At 37.2% G+C, this 22,558-nt stretch overlaps 1 protein-coding gene across 1 annotated transcript; it reads right to left on the bottom strand.

Moving 5' to 3' along the window:
• Positions 1–1,252: 1,252 nt before the first annotated feature.
• pmt (phosphoethanolamine methyltransferase) lies at positions 1,253–18,990 on the bottom strand. The gene is made up of 12 exons (XM_079631316.1): positions 18,849–18,990; positions 16,793–16,970; positions 14,727–14,882; positions 12,994–13,130; positions 12,189–12,346; positions 11,912–12,106; positions 9,408–9,497; positions 9,086–9,175; positions 7,769–7,891; positions 7,058–7,189; positions 1,749–1,865; positions 1,253–1,514 (listed from the first exon to the last, which is right to left on the bottom strand). The coding sequence occupies exons 1-12, from the start codon at positions 18,856–18,858 to the stop codon at positions 1,404–1,406; spliced, it is 1,497 nt and encodes a 498-aa protein (XP_079487442.1). The 5' UTR covers positions 18,859–18,990; the 3' UTR covers positions 1,253–1,403.
• Between the last annotated feature and the right edge of the window lie 3,568 nt (positions 18,991–22,558).

Raw genomic sequence — 22,558 nt, 5'->3', positions numbered from 1 at the left:
ATTATATTTGAATATATATACAAATGTGATTATTTATTTTTGTAATAACCAAACAGTGTTTAAGTAATTATACAAAAATATATTTTTTTAATAAAATGCATAATAAAAACAAATGTGATACTAATGTGTGTGCGTGTGTGTGTATGTATGTATATATATATGTGTGTGTGTGTGTGTATATTAGGGCTGTCAAAAGATTAATCGCGATTAATCGCATCCAAAATAAAAGTTTGTGTTTCCATAATATATGTGTGTGTACTGTGTATAATTATTTATATATATATAAATACACACAATCATGTATATATTTAAGAAAAAAAAATATATTTATAAATAAAATATTTATATATAATATAAATTATATAAATGTATATACAAAATATAAATGCAATTATTCCTTATATATACATGAATGTGTGTGTATTTATACATAATAATTCTACACAATATACACACATATATTATGTAAACACAAACTTTTATTTTGGATGCGATTAATCACGATTAATCTTTTGACAGCCCTAACATATATATATATATAATCATACTAATACATATATATTACATATATATTACTGTGAATGTGTATATATGTACTAATACTAATACATATATATTACATATATATTACTGTGAATGTGTATATATGTACTAATACTAATACATATACACATTCACACACTTTCACTCACGCGCACACACACACACATTTTTTTATCACATTTGTTTTTATTATGTATTTCGTATTAATATTGTTATAGATGTAGAAAATGCATTTTAATAATACAAACATATATTTAAATTTTGAAAGTCAAATAAATAATTAGAAAAAAAAATATTTTAATAAAATAATATAATTATAAGATAAATTATTTGCAATTATGCACAGAATTTGTAATCACATTATATCATTTTTTATTATATCATATATTAATATGATTACATTAGCCAAAATGACAGGGAAAACATTTTTTTTCAGAGATATTAGCTATAACATAAATTATGTTATGTTATATATGATATTAGCTATAACAAAAATGAATGTTTCTTGGGATATAATGGCACATATTATTGTTTGTTTGTTTGTTCTTTCTTTTTCTGTGTTTATCTGCAGCTCATATTAATGTCTAAAGCTCATTGTGTGTTAAAACAGCTGAACATGTTATAGACTTTAACTGACTTTAATGAGATTTTGAGGATTTTATCAAACACTTTAAAAACACAAGCATATAAATTCAAATCAACAAAGAAAAAGAGTAAAGAAAAGTGGTATTTTATTCACTTATGCTGTATAAGAGTATGTTGGTCTTGCAACACTGTTGTGCAATTCACAGAATTAACAGTGAGTTTAATCTGAAAAATAGTGATTCTGATGTGATCATTAGTTGGATTCCTCCTCTCTCTCATTCTTTGGTGGCATAGAAAAGCCCCCAGCGTTGGTCTCCTGTCTCACAGCGCTGCAGTTTCTCTGTCCATCCCTTTACAAGGGCATCATAGTCGTCCTTAGAGAACTCCTGTGGAGGATTACAAGAGATCCATCAGCATGCGTGCACGACATTCCCAACAATATTCAGACAAACTTGCTAAACTCGTTTTTAATGACTGTACTTTTTATTTACAGTCATTAGAAACCAGTGAAATTAAAGGGAAAAGGGGAAATAAAATATTTCCTCCAACAGTGTACATGCAAATGTGAGGTTGTGAATGTAATGTAGACGTTGTGTGTGTGTGTGTGTGTGTGTGTTTACCTGTATAAACTCCTCTTTCATCTCCTCAGCTCTCTGCAGTTCAGTCTTTATCACCTGAATAAATTGGTCTGTCCTGTCCTCTGCGCGGACATTACTGAATCCCACCTCGCTCAGGAACTGAAAGACACACAAATACACTCAATATTATCACAGTCATGGTGCATGACCAAGCTTTTAGTTCCTGTGCAAACTATGCTTGGCAAGTACAATAAAAGTAACCAGTCCCACTTCAAGCGGGATGCAAACCAGCAGACACGCAAATAAGGACGCTAAAGATCACAGTCTCTAGTGTGAGTTTTACACGACGCTAATAAGGACGCTAAAGACCACAGTCTCTAGTGTGAGGTTTACACGACACTAATGAGGACGCTAAAGACCACAGTCTCTAGTGTGAGGTTTACACGACGCTAATGAGGACGCTAAAGACCACAGTCTCTAGTGTGAGGTTTACACGACGCTAATAAGGACGCTAAAGACCACAGTATCTAGTGTGAGGTTTACACAACGCTAATAAAGACGCTAAAGACCACAGTCTCTAGTGTGAGGTTTACACGACGCTAATAAGGACGCTAAAGACCACAGTCTCTAGTGTGAGGTTTACACGACACTAATAAGGATGCTAAAGACCACAGTCTCTAGTGTGAGGTTTACACGACGCTAATAAGGACGCTAAAGACCACAGTCTCTAGTGTGAGGTTTACACGACGCTAATAAGGACGCTAAAGACCACAGTCTCTAGTGTGAGGTTTACACGACGCTAATAAGGACGCTAAAGACCACAGTCTCTAGTGTGAGGTTTACACGCCGCTAATAAGGACGCTAAAGACCGCAGTCTCTAGTGTGAAGTTTACACGACGCTAATAAGGACGCTAAAGACTACAGTCTCTAGTGTGAGGTTTACACGCCGCTAATAAGGACGCTAAAGACCACAGTCTCTAGTGTGAGGTTTACACAACGCTAATAAAGACGCTAAAGACCACAGTCTCTAGTGTGAGGTTTACACGCCGCTAATAAGGACGCTAAAGACCACAGTCTCTAGTGTGAGGTTTACACGACGCTAATAAAGACGCTAAAGACTACAGTCTCTAGTGTGAGGTTTACACGACGCTAATAAAGACGCTAAAGACCACAGTCTCTAGTGTGAGGTTTACACGACGCTAATAAGGACGCTAAAGACCACAGTCTCTAGAGTGAGGTTTACACGCCGCTAATAAGGACGCTAAAGACTACAGTCTCTAGTGTGAGGTTTACACGACGCTAATAAAGACGCTAAAGACCACAGTCTCTAGTGTGAGGTTTACACGACGCTAATAAAGACGCTAAAGACCACAGTCTCTAGTGTGAGGTTTACACGACGCTAATAAGGAGGCTAAAGACCACAGTCTCTAGTGTGAGGTTTACACGACGCTAATAAGGAGGCTAAAGATCACAGTCTCTAGTGTGAGGTTAACACGACGCTAATAAGGACGCTAAAGACCACAGTCTCTAGTGTGAGGTTTACACGACGCTAATAAAGACGCTAAAGACTACAGTCTCTAGTGTGAGGTTTACACGCCGCTAATAAGGACGCTAAAGACTACAGTCTCTAGTGTGAGGTTTACACGACGCTAATGAGGACGCTAAAGACCACAGTCTCTAGTGTGAGGTTTACACGACGCTAATAAGGACGCTAAAGACCACAGTCTCTAGTGTGAAGTTTACACGACGCTAATAAGGACGCTAAAGACCACAGTCTCTAGTGTGAAGTTTACACGACGCTAATAAGGACGCTAAAGACCACAGTCTCTAGTGTGAGGTTTACACGACGCTAATAAAGACGCTAAAGACCACAGTCTCTAGTGTGAGGTTTACACGACGCTAATAAAGACGCTAAAGACTACAGTCTCTAGTGTGAGGTTTACACGACGCTAATAAGGACGCTAAAGACCACAGTCTCTAGTGTGAGGTTTACACGACGCTAATAAAGACGCTAAAGACTACAGTCTCTAGTGTGAGGTTTACACGCCGCTAATAAGGACGCTAAAGACTACAGTCTCTAGTGTGAGGTTTACACGACGCTAATGAGGACGCTAAAGACTACAGTCTCTAGTGTGAGGTTTACACGACGCTAATAAGGACGCTAAAGACCACAGTCTCTAGTGTGAAGTTTACACGACGCTAATAAGGACGCTAAAGACCACAGTCTCTAGTGTGAAGTTTAAGCGACGCTAATAAGGACGCTAAAGACCACAGTCTCTAGTGTGAGGTTTACACGACGCTAATAAAGACGCTAAAGACCACAGTCTCTAGTGTGAGGTTTACACGACGCTAATAAAGACGCTAAAGACTACAGTCTCTAGTGTGAGGTTTACACGACGCTAATAAGGACGCTAAAGACCACAGTCTCTAGTGTGAGGTTTACACGACGCTAATAAAGACGCTAAAGACTACAGTCTCTAGTGTGAGGTTTACACGACGCTAATAAGGACGCTAAAGACCACAGTCTCTAGTGTGAAGTTTACACAGCGCTAATAAGGACGCTAAAGACCACAGTCTCTAGTGTGAAGTTTACACAACGCTAATAAAGACGCTAAAGACTACAGTCTCTAGTGTGAGGTTTACACGACGCTAATAAGGACGCTAAAGACCACAGTCTCTAGTGTGAAGTTTACACGACGCTAATGAGGACGCTAAAGACCACAGTCTCTAGTGTGAGGTTTACACGACGCTAATAAGGACGCTAAAGACCACAGTCTCTAGTGTGAGGTTTACACAACGCTAATAAAGACGCTAAAGACCACAGTCTCTAGTGTGAAGTTTACACGACGCTAATAAAGACGCTAAAGACCACAGTCTCTAGTGTGAGGTTTACACGCCGCTAATAAGGACGCTAAAGACCACAGTCTCTAGTGTGAGGTTTACACAACGCTAATAAAGACGCTAAAGACCACAGTCTCTAGTGTGAGGTTTACACGCCGCTAATAAGGACGTTAAAGACCACAGTCTCTAGTGTGAGGTTTACACGACGCTAATAAGGACGCTAAAGACCACAGTCTCTAGTGTGAGGTTTACACGCCGCTAATAAGGACGCTAAAGACCACAGTCTCTAGTGTGAGGTTTACACGACGCTAATAAGGACGCTAAAGACCACAGTCTCTAGTTTGAGGTTTACACGACGCTAATAAGGACGCTAAAGACCACAGTCTCTAGTGTGAGGTTTACACGCCGCTAATAAGGACGCTAAAGACCACAGTCTCTAGTGTGAGGTTTACACGACGCTAATAAGGACGCTAAAGACCACAGTCTCTAGTGTGAGGTTTACACGCCGCTAATAAGGACGCTAAAGACCACAGTCTCTAGTGTGAGGTTTACACGCCGCTAATAAGGACGCTAAAGACCACAGTCTCTAGTGTGAGGTTTACACGACGCTAATAAGGACGCTAAAGACCACAGTCTCTAGTGTGAGGTTTACACGCCGCTAATAAGGACGCTAAAGACCACAGTCTCTAGTGTGAGGTTTACACGACGCTAATAAGGACGCTAAAGGCAACAGTCTCTAGTGTGAGGTTTACACGACGCTAATAAGGACGCTAAAGACCACAGTCTCTAGTGTGAGGTTTACACGCCGCTAATAAGGACGCTAAAGACCACAGTCTCTAGTGTGAGGTTTACACGACGCTAATAAAGACGCTAAAGACCACAGTCTCTAGTGTGAGGTTTACACGACGCTAATAAAGACGCTAAAGACCACAGTCTCTAGTGTGAGGTTTACACAACGCTAATAAAGACGCTAAAGACCACAGTCTCTAGTGTGAGGTTTACACGCCGCTAATAAGGACGTTAAAGACCACAGTCTCTAGTGTGAGGTTTACACGACGCTAATAAGGACGCTAAAGACCACAGTCTCTAGTGTGAGGTTTACACGCCGCTAATAAGGACGCTAAAGACCACAGTCTCTAGTGTGAGGTTTACACGACGCTAATAAGGACGCTAAAGACCACAGTCTCTAGTGTGAGGTTTACACGACGCTAATAAGGACGCTAAAGACCACAGTCTCTAGTGTGAGGTTTACACGACGCTAATAAGGACGCTAAAGACCACAGTCTCTAGTGTGAGGTTTACACGACGCTAATAAAGACGCTAAAGACCACAGTCTCTAGTGTGAGGTTTACACGACGCTAATAAGGACGCTAAAGACCACAGTCTCTAGTGTGAGGTTTACACGACGCTAATAAGGACGCTAAAGACCACAGTCTCTAGTGTGAGGTTTACACGACGCTAATGAGGACGCTAAAGACCACAGTCTCTAGTGTGAGGTTTACACAATGCTAATAAGGACGCTAAAGACCAGTGTTGGGGAAAGTTACTTATAAAAGTAATGCATTACAATATTGTGTTACTCCCAAAAAAAGAAACTAATTGCGTTACTTAGTTATTTTTTATTAAAAGTAATGTGGGACTTGCGTTACTTTTTCTCACCTGGGCTGGGCTTGATTTTTTGTCTTTTAATAACAACAAAAAAAGTTATATTTTTGGCAAATGTAAAGGCCCCTTCACACCAAAAGTGAAATGAATAACCCTCAGGCTGAAGGAAATACATCTTTACTCCTGTACAGTAGAGGGCGCCGCTCAAACAAACCTTTCAGATGTGCTGCTATTCTGGATTAAAGAACAATAATAAGAACAATTATTTCTAAATCTAATCTAAAGTAATTTTTGCGTATTAGTATGGTTGAATTAGATCATTGAAGATCAGCAGCAAAGACATTGGTTAATAAAGTAAAATTAAATACATAAAGTATATTTGTGTAATTTAATATAGTTTATTATAAAAGTTTTTATAGCATTTTACTGTTTTAATTCATTTTGAGGAATACTGAATGTTTTCATGCAAGTGAGAGGAGTAAATATATGTTCAGATTTAGTCTAGAACTAAAATAACCATCATGTTTAAACGGCGCACACAACACCTCCTCACTTTATTTCTTTCAAAATCATGTTTAAACAGCGCACATAACACAGGAGAGATGTCAGTCAATAAAAAGTTGAAAAAGCAACTTAGAAATGTTGCTGTAAATTTAAAACGTAATGCATTACTTAACTAGTTACCTGAGAAAGTACACTCATCCCCCTAAACCTCACTCCCATTCGGGTCACGGCACCAAATGTAACCCCTCCGGTTCAACCCGAGCTCTTACTAGCTTGCCTCCAGTACTAACCGATATCATCAATGTCACATAATAGATCAATACTAAATCCCACCACCACAAGCAAGCTGTGATAGTACACTATGATTTTATTAGGTCTGTATTGTGTATCCCGTGTCCCACCTGTCCGTATTTCTGAGGTGTGTAGAGAATATATCCCCTCTGGTTGACGTAATCCTGAAACGCTGGAGTCCAGGGCTTCTCTCCACAGCAATAGTCACTGATCAGCAGCTTGCCGCCTGGCTTCAGCCATGACTGAAAAACACATGCATATACAGGCTAAAGCAAGCATTCAATCTGTTATCATGGACTATGACAATACATGATATGTCCATTAGAGGGCAGGCCATGCACAGTTTGCCTTTACTCTTATTTTGCCTAGACTTATTTTGCATGTCAGCTTAATTTGCTTATGTCCTTGTATTTGCCTTCTTGGATACTATCCACTATAGATCAATACAAACACAAAAGCTTGTTTCATTAACAAAGTCGTATCATTTTTGTCTTCTTAGTAAAAAATAAAGGAGGCTCAAGGTGATGTTAACTGTTTAAACCACAAACACTTAACACCTACACACAGCCACACACATATTCACCGGAACACACACACACACACACACACACACACACACACACACACACACACACACACACACCTGCTACCCACTGACAGTACATTTACACATGCACATGTTCATTTGCATGTCCTCATAACACACACACACACATGCATGCATGCTCACAAACAAATATATGCTACTACTTCTATAACATATAAAGTCACAGGCATGAAAACATGCACCCAAGCACTTGTTTACCTGTGTGAACACTCACGTAAAAGTTTCTGAAGAGGTCAAGTTTGTCCCTGATGTGCAGAATCGTGTCTCTGCTGTAAACCACATCAAACGTGGCGTCAGGAAACCTTCTTTTTGTGGCATCCGACACCTCAAACTGCACCTGCAGAGGAAGGACAAAGTTAATCTGCTATCAGGAGGTGCAGAACGACACAGCCAAAGCTGTCTCAGAATGCAACTCTGTTCATTCTCAAAGCTAGACGTATTTAAAATTTATTAAAAAAATAAAAAAAAATGTTTTAAAACAGATTTTTACATTTCCTGTGGAAAAACTCACTGGCATAATGCTAAGGTGTTGCTATGCAGTTACTACGCTGCTCTGAGTAGTTTCATAGGCTTGCTGTGGTTGCTAGGATTTTCTGGGTGGTTGCCAGTGTGTTGTATTGCAGTTGCTAGATTGTTATTATAAGTGGTTGTTATGGTGTTATTGGTGGTTTCCAGGGTGTTAATATGCAGTTGTTCTGAGTAGTTTGTTGCACTTTGCTATGTAGTTATTAGAATACTCTGGGTGGTTGCTAGGATGTTGCTATGCAGTTGATAGGTTGTTATAGCTGATTGCTAGGGTGCTGTGAGTGGTTGCCAGGGTGCAGTTTCAAAGCTGTTCTGATTAAGTTGTTGCCTTTGCTATGCAGTTACTAAGGTGACCATGTGGTTATCTTGCTATGCAGTTGCTGAGCTGTTTTGAGTAGTGTGTGTGTGATTTGCTACAAGGTTGCTAAGGTGATCTGAGTGGTTGCCAGGGTATCGCTATGCAGTTGTGAAGCTGTTTTAAGTAGGGTTTTTTGCCTTAGCTATGTGGTTACTAGGGTGTTGTGGGTGGTTGCCAGGGAGTCGCTATGCAGTTGTGAAGCTGTTCTTGGTAGTTTTTTTTGCCTTTGCTATGTGGTTGCTAGGGTGTTATGGGAGGTTGCCAGAGTGTTGCTATGCAGTTAAGAAGGTGTTTTGAGTAGAGTTTTTTGCCTTAGCTATGTGGTTGCTAGGGTGTTGTGGGTGGTTGCCAGGGTGTCGCTATGTAGTTGTGAAGCTGTTCTTGGTAGTTTTTTTGCCTTTGCTATGTGGTTGCTAGGGTGTTATAGGCGGTTGCCAGAGTGTTGCTATGCAGTTAAGAAGGTGTTTTGAGTAGGGTTTTTTTGCCTTAGCTATGTGGTTGCTAGGGTGTTGATGGTGGTTGCCAGGGTGTCGCTATGCAGTTGTGAAGCTGTTCTTGGTAGTTTTTTTGGCTTTGCTATGTGGTTGCTAGGGTGTTATGGGCGGTTGCCAGAGTGTTGCTATGCATTGGGTGAAAAACTCAACTTACTAATGGGAGTTTCTCTGTGACGGCTCTCTCCATGGCGATCTCCACCATGTTTGAGGAAAGGTCCATCCCCAGAACCTCCGCTCCAAAGGTCTGTCATTAAAACGGATAGTCAGTAATTAATCGTGTCACGGTAATCAGCTGTGAATCAATGATCATGTGCAAGTAGTCAGATTGTAACACCTGTTAAAATATACTGTAGATTAAACTGAATTTGAGTTTGATAACATTTACGTTTCTGGAAAGTTTAAAGGTCCAGAGGAAAGAGCGTGAAACACGTTCTGTGGCTACACATAAACCCATCACATGTCAACCTTTGGCTCACCTTGGCCATGTAGAAATCTCCACCTCCAATCCCACAGCCGACATCTAGGACCTTCTGTTCTGCGGTCAAGTTCAGCATATCAACAAACTCCTGATGGGTTACAGATTAATATGTCAAAGAGATCAACAGAAAACAAACTATTAATTATTCACTAAATGATGAGATAACACTGAGAAGGCAGAGAGCAGAAGTTCTCCACTGATATCCAAAGAAAAATTAGGTTGGTTTCACTGATCTAGAGTGGATATAAAAGTTTCAGTGACTCTTTCTGAAAATTATATAGTTGCTCCAGTACGGTCACGACAAGTGACCGTATTGTATGCGAGTCAATTATCAATTCATTCAAACTATTTGTTCAAAAACGCTCATTCATTCATTTGGGGAAGAATCAAGTGACTGCATGTATGAACGAGTCCTTGAATCATTTATTTTTTACAGATTAATTTAAAATCGCTGATTCATTCAGGAACTAAACAAGTGGCTGTTTTAATGAACGAGTCATTGAATCATTCATTTATCTGCAATTCATTAAAAAACATAGATTCATTTAGGAAGGAAACAAATAAACGTTACATCTGGCTGAACTGTAATATTATTCTGGATGTATGTATCTATGTATGAATTTTATTATTGCACTACAATTTTTTTAATAATTTTTTTAAATACTTAATATTTTTGTCTTATTTCCAGTCCAAATATCTACAAACTCTTAAATCAAGATGCATTTGCTAGATGAGTAAAATGCCATAAGATATTATGTCCTTTTTTCTGGGGGAATTAATCAAAATGAAGTGAGTTGATGCTTAAAAAAAAAGCACAATTATCTGCCAATGGGGTTAAGAAAAATAATGTTAATTCAAACAGAAATATTATTTTTCTTACACCATTGGCAGATAATTTTGCTTGTTTTAAGCAAAAACTCACTTAATTTTTATTTATTTCCCCAGAAAGCAAGACTTAATATCTTATGGCATTTTACTACTTTAGTAAATGGATCTTGATTTAAGAAATGTTTGATATTTGGACTGGAAACAAGACAAAAATACTAAGTAAGAAAAGCATTTTTTTTGCAGTGCTTCCCATGACTCTTCTGATGATATACAAGATAACCCAGGATTACATTTACCTGGGGTTTAGAATGACCTGGGTTAACTAGTTCAGGTGTGAATAGCTCTCTTATATATCTCTCTTTTAACATCTGGAATATGGAATTCAGGTGAAACTAGAAAAATTTGAATATCGTGCAAAAGTTCATTTATTTCAGTAATTCAACTTAAAAGGTGAAACTAATATATTATATAGACTCATTACATGCAAAGTGAGATATTTCAAGCCTTTATTTGTTATAATTGTGATGATTATGGCTTACAGCTTATGAAAACCTTTTCACAATATTCTAATTTTGAATTTGGGGTTTTCATAAGCTGTAATAATCATCAAAATTATAACAAATAAAGGCTTGAAATATCTCACTTTGCATGTAATGAGTCTATATAATATATTAGCTTCACCTTTTAAAGGATTAGTTCACTTATAAAAAAACTTTTGCTGATAATTTACTCACCCCGATGTCATCTAAGATGTCCATGTCTTTCTTTCTTCAGTTGAAAAGAAATGAAGGTTTTTGATGAACACATTTCTCCATATAATGGACGTCAATGGGCCCCAAACGGTTCAAGGTCCAGATGACAGTGTCAGCGCCGCTTCAACGGGCTTTAAACGACACCAGACGATGAATACGGGTCTTATCTAGCGAAACGATCAGTCATTTCAAAAATAAATAAAAAAGTTTAAGTTTTATAAGCACAAGCGCTCGCCTTGCTCTGTTCTGTGATGCGTGTTCGTGACGTCACGTAATACGCAATTACGGTGAAAAGGTCACGCTTGACGAGTCAGTGTTTACAGATGTGCGGAAGGAGGACCATACACACATATTCAAATGTCTTTGTGTCAGTTTAGTGTTTAAAATGTCCATTCGTGTGCGTATCCTGGTGTTGGAATATTAAAAAGCCTAAAAGAAAATTTTCGTCAGGATAGAAATGTTTTACTTTTCTTCGAAGCGTGACCTTTTCAACGTAACTGCGTATTACGTCACGAACGTGCATCACAGAACAGAGCAAGGCGAGCGTTTGTGCTTATAAAACTTAAACTTTTTTATTTATTTTTTAAACGAGTGATCGTTTCGCTAGATAAGACCCGTATTCATCGTCTGCTGTCGTTTAAAGCCCGTTGAAGCGGCGCTGACACTGTCATCTGGACCTGGAACCGTTTGGGGCCCATTGACGTCCATTATATGGAGAAATGTGTTCATCAAAAACCTTCATTTCTTTTCGACTGAAGAAAGAAAGACATAGACATCTTGGATGACATCGGGGTGAGTAAATTATCAGCAAAAGTTTTTTTAAAAGTGAACTAATCCTTTAAGTTGAATTACTGAAATAAATTAACTTCTAATTTTTCCAGTTTCGCCAGTATGACTCTGCGACGTATTCCTTATCCCTGACCTTGGTGGTGCTGAGTCCGCCTGTGCTGACGAATCCAGAGCCGAACATCTTCTCGTAGCGCAGTATTCCCCGTCTGGTGTACTGCTGGTTATCCAGGAACTGCTGGAATGTGGAAAAGCCGCCCTGGAGCGGATCGACCGCATCACGGCAGGCTTTCTGCATGAGCCAGCACAGCTGGTTCTGGTTCTTCTTCATCTGTCACGAAAACGAGGAAGTTTCATTTAACTTTTTTTAGTTTTTTTACACAGAGTTTTGATTTACAGAGTGGCTGGTTTACCTTCACATAGGTCTGAACTGTTTTACTGAGCACCATGTCAAAGCCGGAGCATTTCTTTCCCGCCTTCTCTGATTCGTCCAGCAGCACAGATGTCATCAGATGGTTATAGTGAGCAGGACTTCTGTAGTGCGTGGGGTTAAAATCTCGCTTGCTGTCGCCTGTGAAGGTCAAGACAAACATTTACACCCTGTAAGGTTGGAAATAATCCAAGATTATTTCAAAGGAACAGACATTGTCAGCACACCAGTGCTGATAGTGATTTAGGCCTGTAGGCCAAAGCTTTTGGACAATGGGGGAAATTGTGATGGTCTGATTGGTTAGTTTGAATATCTCACACCTGGGTGTGAGTCACATGGTCGGGGGAAATGACAAAACAAGATTGTAACTGTTCTTCTGTCTCTTTTCTTGGGATGCTGAGCTGGTTTTGAGACAGAGGTTCTCTCGTGTTCTCTCACTCACACACACACACACACACACACACACACACACGCTCTCTTTAGAATTTTCAAATAAAATTATTTTCTGTTGAAAACCAGATTTTTTTCCACAAAAATCTCTTTTTATCCCAAAAATAAGTCTGGAAAATGGGGGGGTCGTCTTATATTTGGGTATATACGGTATATAAATAATATGATTTATTTGCGTAACTGTAGGTTTCAGGAATATAGAGTTGTACCATTAGTCAGTTTTTTATTATTATCATATTATAATAGAGAATAAGATAACAATATAATTTGAGAAAAATAAGAAATATTTCACATCATTGCCATATAGTGTCAGACTAGAGGACATTTTTTTCTCTAACCTGATTGGTGGAAGCAGGACTCTCTGAAGAACAGGAAGCCGCCGGGGCGGAGCCAGCTGAGGAACTTCTCAACCAATGACGTCAGCTCCTGATCACTCAGATACATCAACAGCCAATTAGAGAACACCAGGTCAAAGCTGAAACAGAAAGTGTGTGTGTGTGTGTGTGTGTGTGTGTGTGTGTGTGTGTGTGTGTGTGTGTGTGTGTGTGTGTGTGTGTGAGTGAGTGAGAGAGAGAGAGAGAGAGAGAGAAAGTGATGGATGAATGAAGACATCAGATGAGAATCAATGGGATGTTTTTCTGAAGCTCATTTTTTAGACCCCATGAAATTAAAATTGGAATTGACCTACCATTTAATGCATGTCATTTAGCTGGGAGCTCCTCTATGTATAGCGTACAGCTCATATATACACATTTACAATTTACTGTTTTTCTCTTCCTGGAAAATGGACTAAAAATATTGACGACTCCTCAGGGGCGTATTTAAATGTTTGTGCAATCAATGTCCTTAAAGTGCCCCTATTATGCTATTTTAAAGGCACCTAATGTTGTTTCGGAGTCTCCCACAACAGGTTTACATGCATCCAAAGTCAAAAAACACTTTTCCCTTAATATACATTGCAGCATCACCTCATTTCTCAGAGTCTGAAAACAGTTTGGTGGAAGATTCAGTCTCTCTAAACCCCTCCTTTCCACAATCCTACTCTGCTCTGATTGGTCAATGTCTCAGTCTGTTGTGATTGGTCTACTCTGCTCTGATTGGTCAATGACTCAGTCTGTTGTGATTGGTCTACTCTGATCTGATTGGTCAATGCCTCAGTCTGTTGTGATTGGTCTACTCTGCTCTGATTGGTCAATGACTCAGTCTGTTGTGATTGGTCTACTCTGATCTGATTGGTCAATGCCTCAGTCTGTTGTGATTGGTCTACTCTGCTCTGATTGGTCAATGACTCAGTCTGTTGTGATTGGTCTACTCTGCTCTGATTGGTCAATGACTCAGTCTGTTGTGATTGGTCTACTCTGCTCTGATTGGTCAGATGATTCAGTCTGTTGTGATTGATCTACTCTGATCTGATTGGTCAGATGTCTCAGTCTGTTGTGATTGGTCTACTCTGCTCTGATTGGTCAATGACTCAGTCTGTTGTGATTGGTCTAATCTGCTCTGATTGGTCAATGACTCAGTCTGTTGTGATTGGTCTACTCTGATCTGATTGGTCAATGACTCAGTCTGTTGTGATTGGTCTACTCTGATCTGATTGGTCAATGACTCAGTCTGTTGTGATTGGTCTACTCTGATCTGATTGGTCAATGACTCAGTCTGTTGTGATTGGTCTACTCTGCTCTGATTGGTCGATGACTCAGTCTGTTGTGATTCGTCTACTCTGCTCTGATTGGTCGACCGCTTACAGCGCGCAGTCTGTAATATTTTTTTCTCCTCTTTTTTGTTTTATTAAAGAAAATATAGAGAGAATTTGGTTAAACATTCAAATTTTTGTTTTTGTTTTTTTCAGAATGGTTTTCGTCAACAATATTGCATGTTGATATAGTCATGGTTAGTGTTTAATGATGTTGTCTTTAATGATGAAAAAAAGGGTTGTCAATTAAATTAACACTAGCGTACCGGTATATAAATGTGTGTGTTTATACAGATATAAATATAGATATATAGAACTATCTAGCTGTGTTTAGAAGGCTGAATATATTCATGTTTTGCTGAAGTGTTTTTCTCTCACCTGTGTTTAGGGAAGTCCAGCTTTGTGACGTCAGCTTGGATGAACTCAGCGTTGCCCAGATGACTGTTTTCCTCTCTGTTCTTTTCCACAAACTTCTCCATGAAGTCCACAGCGGTCACGTGACGGGCCTTGCCAATGAGGTGACGTGTGTACCGACTGAAAAGAGCAAAGGTCATGATAACAATGGAGCAAATAAAGCGTGTTTAAAAGCCCAGTACCAAGAAACAGATCACCACAAGATCTGACCTCACAATTTAAATTTCATTCAATTTTCATCAGATTTCCATTATTCTCATTTGACTACAAGAATCAAAGTATATTCACCGGCACATCAAATTTTATTGCCGCGTACAATTGTACACTGTAAAAATTATTTTTCTAATATATTTTACAAGAAAGCACATTTTCAGTTTTTCTACTTCAAAATGTCACGTTTAATTCTATGTGTTACTTGTTGTTAATTTGTTTGTGAAATTTACTAGTAATTTGTGAGTGAAAATAGTTTTTACAGCAATTTTATTACAGTGATGCTTACAATTGGCTCTGACTAATTGCTTTTCAATTTCCTCATTTGTAAATTAAATAAATAAATATAAATGGAAAAACATAGCATTTTTTGGTTTAAAATTAAATATATTATTAAACCTGTCAAGAACATACGTCATGTCATACACATATTTTTTTTTTAGGAACGTTACATTGTGATTTTTTATGACCATAAAGTACAATTTCCCTCATTCCTGCAATTGTGTGAAAAAATATGATAAAAATTATATATTGTTTGTAAATACATATTTGATATCTTGTAAATATTAAGTATAGTTCATAATAAGTTAAAGGATTAGTTCACTTTCCAAATTTTTTTTTGCTGATAATTTACTCACCCCGATGTCATCCAAGATATCCATGTCTTTCTTTCTTCAGTCGAAAATAAATTAAGGTTTTTGAGGAAAACATTCCAGGATTTTTCTACACAGAATGGACTTTAATGGCTATCCCAATGTTCAAAAGAAAGATCAAATGTCCGTCTCAATGCAGCTTCAAAGTCTCGACACGATCCCAGTCGAGAAATAAGAGTCTTATCTAGCGAAACGATTGGTCATTTTCTAAAATAAAATAAAATGTATATACTTTTTAACTACAATAGTTCGTCGTGTGCTGGTCTGCGCCGCGCCACGCATTACAATCACGTTGGAAAGGTCACGATTTTTTTTTTTTTTTTTTTTTTTTTTTTAATTAAAACAAAAATTTCGGACGATTTTGAAGTTGGAGGATGAAATGAGATGTTTTTCGCCCTTCCCTGCTTTTTTGAACACAGACAAATAACTTAGATATAACGTGACCCGTGACCTTTTCCAACATGATTACGTAATGCGTGGCGCGTCTCAGACCAGCACAAGATGAACAATCGTGGTTAAAAAAATATAAATTTGTATTTATTTTTAGAAAATGACCGATCGTTTCTCGACTGGGATCGTGTCGAGACTTTGAAGCTGCATTGAGACGGACATTTGAACATTTCAAACATTGGGATAGATGGTTGGCATTGAAGATGTGTAGAAAAATCCAAGAATGTTTTCCTCAAAAACCTCAATTTATTTTCGACTGAAGAAAGAAGTACATGGAAAATATCTTGGATGACATCGGGGTGAGTAAATTATCAGCACTTTTTAAAAAAAAGTGAACTAATCCTTTAACTAACACATCATTGTTGTACTGTACTTTTAGTTGAATCTCATTAGAATAAACACTGCATTGAGAATAATTAAATATGAAGCAGCACAACTGCTTTCAACTTGTTTGAAAAAATCAATAAATGTTTCGTGAGCAGCAAATCAGCATATCATAATGATTTCTGAAGGATCGTGTGATATATACTGAGTATTCTAAGTAAAATATCTGGATACATGAGAATTTGTCATGAACATAATGTTACAATACAAAAACGTGTTTCGTTTTCTTTATGCAAAAGATAATTTCCTTTGCTTTTTATGTCAGGGTGACATATGATCTGTGCATGTTCGTGCGGTTCACCCAAATATCAGAGGTCTAATGTGATCACTGACCCAATCCCAGCCCCAAGTTCCAGCACATCAGACCCAGCCAGACAGGGGAGCATGGAGAGGATCTCCGGCAGCTCGTGTTGGGTCAGTTCCTGCGCATTCGAGTCCAGCATCATCTCCTCCACTGTTGCCGACTGCGAATGTTCCTTCCAGAACTCCATCATCGTGTTCCTCTCGCTTTCTGTGGAGGAAAACCAGGTAGGGATGCTGAGAATGCTTCGATTGATTTTCTCTTCATGCTTTACAAAAATTGACTATAGCACAAAAAACGACTCAGAACACACACTTTACAAATGTTTTATCCTCCTGCCTTCTGGCCGTATAGGTTACCGGTGTGTAGAAAGGCCAGGTATAGTAAGAGTTTTGTACCGTCCTGTATCTATACGAACTCTAAATACCTAGGAAATCGGCCATTGATAGGTCATGTATGCTCTCTTGTTTTGTTTTTTGTTTTTTTGGGACGTCAGCAACTATTTTTGATGGTACAACTTCGATAACTAATGTGTGAAGATAACATACTATTTTGAGTTTCTGTTTAATAAACCATTCTTCTTCATTGTTTGTTGATTATTATTGATTATTATTAGTATTATCTTATTATTAATTTTATTATAGACCTAATCAGTCATATTTAACTCATAACAATATTTTTTTTTATTGTGTGTGTATATATATATCGTTTTTATTATTATTGTATAATACGTCGGTTTAATTGTATTTTACAGAGGTGTTTACAAGTTCTAGTTTTATGATTGTTGTAGTGTATATTGTTGTAATGTTTAACCCTTTCTTCTAGCTTAGAGCCTAATAACACCTGGCAAAGGGACTACCAATGAAAACTAGCCTTCGGGCTAATTTGGGTACATTTACATTTATGAATAATATTAATTAATGTACACTGTCCCTTTTCTAAATAAATAAATAAAATTGTATTAACTCAAATTTTTAATTACAACGAACTCAAAATTTTAAGGCAACAAGGTAACTTGCTTTTTTAAGTTAAACCAACTTTTTTTTTACAGTGATAAGAGGACAATTAAAATCTATCTAGTAATTCTGCAGATCGTCAATATTTGTAGTGAAGTTTGAATAAATTATGTATTAAACAAGTTTTAAGTGTTTTTAAGCCTTTTTTTTTTTTTTTTTTTTACGATTTACACATTTCCATTAATAATAAAAGTCCATCAAATTGAATTGAATAATCCTTACATATTTTGATTGAATAATTGAAAATGGTTTATTACTCAATTCAATTTGATGGAATTTTACTATTCATTGAAATTCGTCAATCTTAAAAAAAAAGTTTTTTTTTTTAAATTAAAAAAGTTTTTTTTTAGTGTGTAAAGGTATTTTAATTTTATTTCAATTTAGCAAATCTCTGGCCACAATGCTCTCTCGCTGTAAAAAAATAAAATGACATGATCAATAAGTTATGACAACATGTTTTTACATTACTGCAACTCGTCAAAATAAATTAAGCTTTTAAACTTAATTTTTTTTTACGTTATACAAGATTCAACAAATTTTAAGTCAGTTTAATATAATTTAAGTTGCTGTAATGTCAAGTTGATTGAACTTAAAAAATTTAAGGTAGCATTTTTTTTTTTACAGATCATTGGCCATTAACCCCTACATTCTCTGAAAAAAAGGTACAAAAGCTGTCACTGATCAAAAGATACACATTTGTACCTTATTTACCCCAAAAAGTGCATATTAGTATCTATAAAATGTACATATCAGATCCTAAATGGTTAATATTGGTACCTTTTAAAGGGGTAGCACCCCTGTGAGAGCTTTTGTACGTTTTTTTTTTTTTTTTTTTGAAAGTGAAATACCAGTTTGCAAAATGTATACAATTAAAATTAAACTCCAAAAATTATGTCATGGCCAAAGCATTCATTTAAAGCTCTACTCTGTACGACTAAACTGAGAAAATTCTGAAAACAGGGATTAGATCATGTTTAAAATGCTGCATCAGGTAAGTTTAATTTCATCACCTCATTCAAGCAATATTTGTGTAAAAGACAAAAGAAAAAAGTTCCATGGATGTTTGTCTTACCTTTGTCCATGATCAGTGAAATAAAATATAATATAATTATAAAACGTGTATATACAGATATAAATCAAACTCTTGGACACCAGAACAATGTGTTGAGCCCGCCTCTAAACACTCATGCGCGCTGTCCAGTCCGAGTGTGTGTGGCCCAGGACTCATAAACCCGCTGACCACTATAGGGCGAGGGGAGGAAACCTGCGCTTTACTCCTGAATAATAATGTTATTGAAATCCGGAGGGATAATGCGGGATTCCCCACCTCAGTTTTACACCTTGCGTCCCGGACTGGATGCGCGTTCCCTCATGAACACACTGTATGGAGAGGGAGGCGTCAGAGCTGAATGAGACCATATCCTTACACTTTCTGATTGGAGAAATGCAGAAGATCCCCCTCCTCGAACACCGCCAGTGACACGGACTGAAAAAAACTAACGGTGACGCGGAATTGGTATAAAACGAGCCGAAAACGTAACGTAATAATCAGAGCTGTGCACGAGCACCGGCTTCTGCTGGGAAAGTGCTGACGCGTCTCCATGCGCGCTCCGGACAGGAATGCGCGCTCGTTGCGCAATATTGCCTCATGCATTCTGGACAAAAACTGCTGGAAAGAAGCCAGCCGATAATATGATAATTCATATGTTAATTCTATCACTTATTATTGCGCTGTTTTCGATTGTATTCACGTCGTTGTTGTGTTGTGTTGTTTTGTAGTGTGTTTTATGTTAAATGTTTGGGGGAAAAATTTCGTTTAGCAGAAAAAAAAATTCACAAATTGATCTGTTTGCAATTACAGCTGAAAACTATTGAGAAGAAGGGTTCAATAATAGGGCAATAAAAAAAAAACTGAATTCCCCTTATATCTCAGGATATTTTTATTTGTAACATTTTATTACGGGCTACATTAAAAAAGGTCAAATAAATAAATAAACAACAACACTAGAGCCATATTAAATCAAATGAGCAGCTGTTGAACATTACCATAGATGTATTAAGCTGTTGTGTGTAGCAGAAATCATTATTATAGGCCTAATATTAGAATATATTAAACATACTTCGTCAACTAAATTTGACCACCTGCCCTGAGCTGACATTTATGAGAAATACCATCATGATAACCGCAAATGTAACCGATATATGAAGAAAAAAACTGTTTTCATCATTGATAATAATCAGAAATGTTTTTTTGAGCAGCAAATCATCATATTAGAGTGATTTCTGAAGGTGACACTGAAGACTGGAGTAATGATGCTGAAAATTCAGTTTTAATAAATTACAGTTTAAAATATACAGTATTACAATAGAAAACAGCTCTTTTAAATTGCAACGCTATAGTGTCTTGTCCTGGGTTTTGGGGTTGTTCGCTGCGTTCACTCTTATGTCTTATGTTTCGGTGTTTGTGTGAACGCATGGCTTCTGTCGTCTGGTTGCCATATGCCTTTTTCACATGCATGCTTTTGCTTGTTTCTGTGTGTCATGTGCTCTTCTGTCAGCCTCATGTTTCCTGATTTACCTCCCTATTAATTCTCCTCTGTTGTCTGTCCTGTGCTGGTTCGTTTTGTGTCACCGCTACAAACATAATTTGTTCATGTAACTTCAACATCATGGAATTAAGTAATTTTAAGCGACCCAATTTAAGTAATCTCAAAGTGAATTTTTAAAGGCTTCCTGACATGATTCAGGTGTGTTTTATTTTCATTCATCCATTAATATTTCATTTATTTTAGTGACACATAATTACATTTATAGACTTTAGCTAGCTATTAGCAGTAGCATATTCTCTTCTCCACTATGGTAACCCACTGTAATTTAAATGGTTCTAATAATTCCAATGTAATTGAACATTAAACACAATTACACACTATCAAGTCTTCCCCTTTTCTCATTTTATCAAAAAAAAAACACATAAAATAACACTTAATTTTAACATTTATTCTCTCTTAATTCAACCATATGCAAAGCATGCTGGGAACTAACAAGCACCGCCCAGCTTCAGTTAATGCAACACAAATCGCTCATGTTAATCCAACACAAACGGATTAAGTAAACTTACATTTTACATATATTTAAGCAGATTGAACACAATCAAAATAAGTTAGGGTAAAATGACAGTTGGCGTCGCACTATAGCGCCACCCTCTGGATGTAAGAATATTTTACTTAACATAAATGGTTTGTGTTTAGACAACGCGTTATGTTTTTGTACTGTTAAGAGACATAATTACATGGACCTTAATAGAAAAAAAACATTTCAAGTCAGCAAACACAATTATTATAAGTAAATAATTATTATGTAAAGTGCACAACGTTCCTAGTAAATTTTTTTTTTGAGTGTGTCCATATGCCTTTTTCACATGCATGCTTTTGCTTGTTTCTGTGTGTCATGTGCTCTTCTGTCAGCCTCATGTTTCCTGATTTACCTCCATATTAATTCTCCTCTGTTGTCTGTCCTGTGCTGGTTCGTTTTGTGTCACCGCTCGTGTCCCTATAGTCACCGGTCGGCCTAGTCTGTGGACTACATCGTGTCATCTTTCCCTTCCATGGGCCTTTCATCTCCCAGTTTTTGTATTGCTTTTATTTATTTTTTAAATATAGATCTTATTGAGTTTCCCTGGCTCTTTGCGTTTGGGCTCAGTTTGCAAAAACCTGACAATTTTTGATCAAAGAAATGCATTTTTTAAGAGACTTCAAAAACATAAAATATCACTGACCTCAAACTCTGTGATTTTAAGTACAATGCAATAAATCCACTTGGTCTTCGTAATAATTTAGATCACGTTGCAACTCTTCACAAACAGGCTTAAACTATTACGAGATTATGACACACCAGTGAAATAATATATACCTACATATGTCATCTCGAACTTTCTATTGAGATACTGGAGATAAAACACAGAGTTCAGCAAAGGACAGATGATGATGTAAGAGCTTGACATGCTGTTTATTAACCCACCACAGGGCATAAACTCCCAGAATGCACTAATTATTCATTAAAAATCATCACTACAAACCAAAGCCCTCTATTAAAATACATAACGGTAATACTAAGAACACTTACAGTATATACATGATTATAATTGTATTTTATATGTTTGTTTTATGCTACTGTATTTATTGTGCTGTGAAGTTTTTATGTGTTGTATTGTTTTTATGTGTATAATCCCATTGTATTTGCTCATATGGCCAGTAAAGTACTGGTTTAGTCTAGTTTCCATCTTCATATTTATCATGGGTCCAACATTACAATCACGGTGTGAACACGAGCTCATAGTTCAGTGTGGTCTGACCTGGACTCTCAGCGCTGGACTGTGGTGTGATGTTGATCATAGTCTCTGGGATTTGAAAAGATTATCCCATTGCCAAATCCACGTGCTATTTAAACCACGGTACGTGTTAAACAAACAGCTGAGTAATGAGCTAATGATTCACAACGCAAAAATTTCAGTCAGTGTATCATTCTGAGCGACTGACATACACTGCGTTTATGTGTGAATTATTTATATATCTGTTCTTCTTTCTCTTATTATTTTATGGAATAATTTGGATTAAAATTGTAAACGAGTGACTGACAGTGATGTCTCAAGCATAATAAAAAAGATTAATAAATTGAACGGGTGGTATAATGCCCTTTTCACAAGATGTAAAATAAGTCTCTGATGTCCCCAGAGTGTGTGTGTGAAGTTTTAGCTCAAAATACCCCACAGATATTTTTATATAG

The sequence above is a fragment of the Phoxinus phoxinus genome (genome assembly GCF_949152265.1).
Source record: "Phoxinus phoxinus genome assembly, chromosome: 12".
Taxonomy (NCBI): Eukaryota; Metazoa; Chordata; class Actinopteri; order Cypriniformes; family Leuciscidae; genus Phoxinus; species Phoxinus phoxinus.
This window is presented reverse-complemented; position numbering and strand designations above follow the sequence as displayed.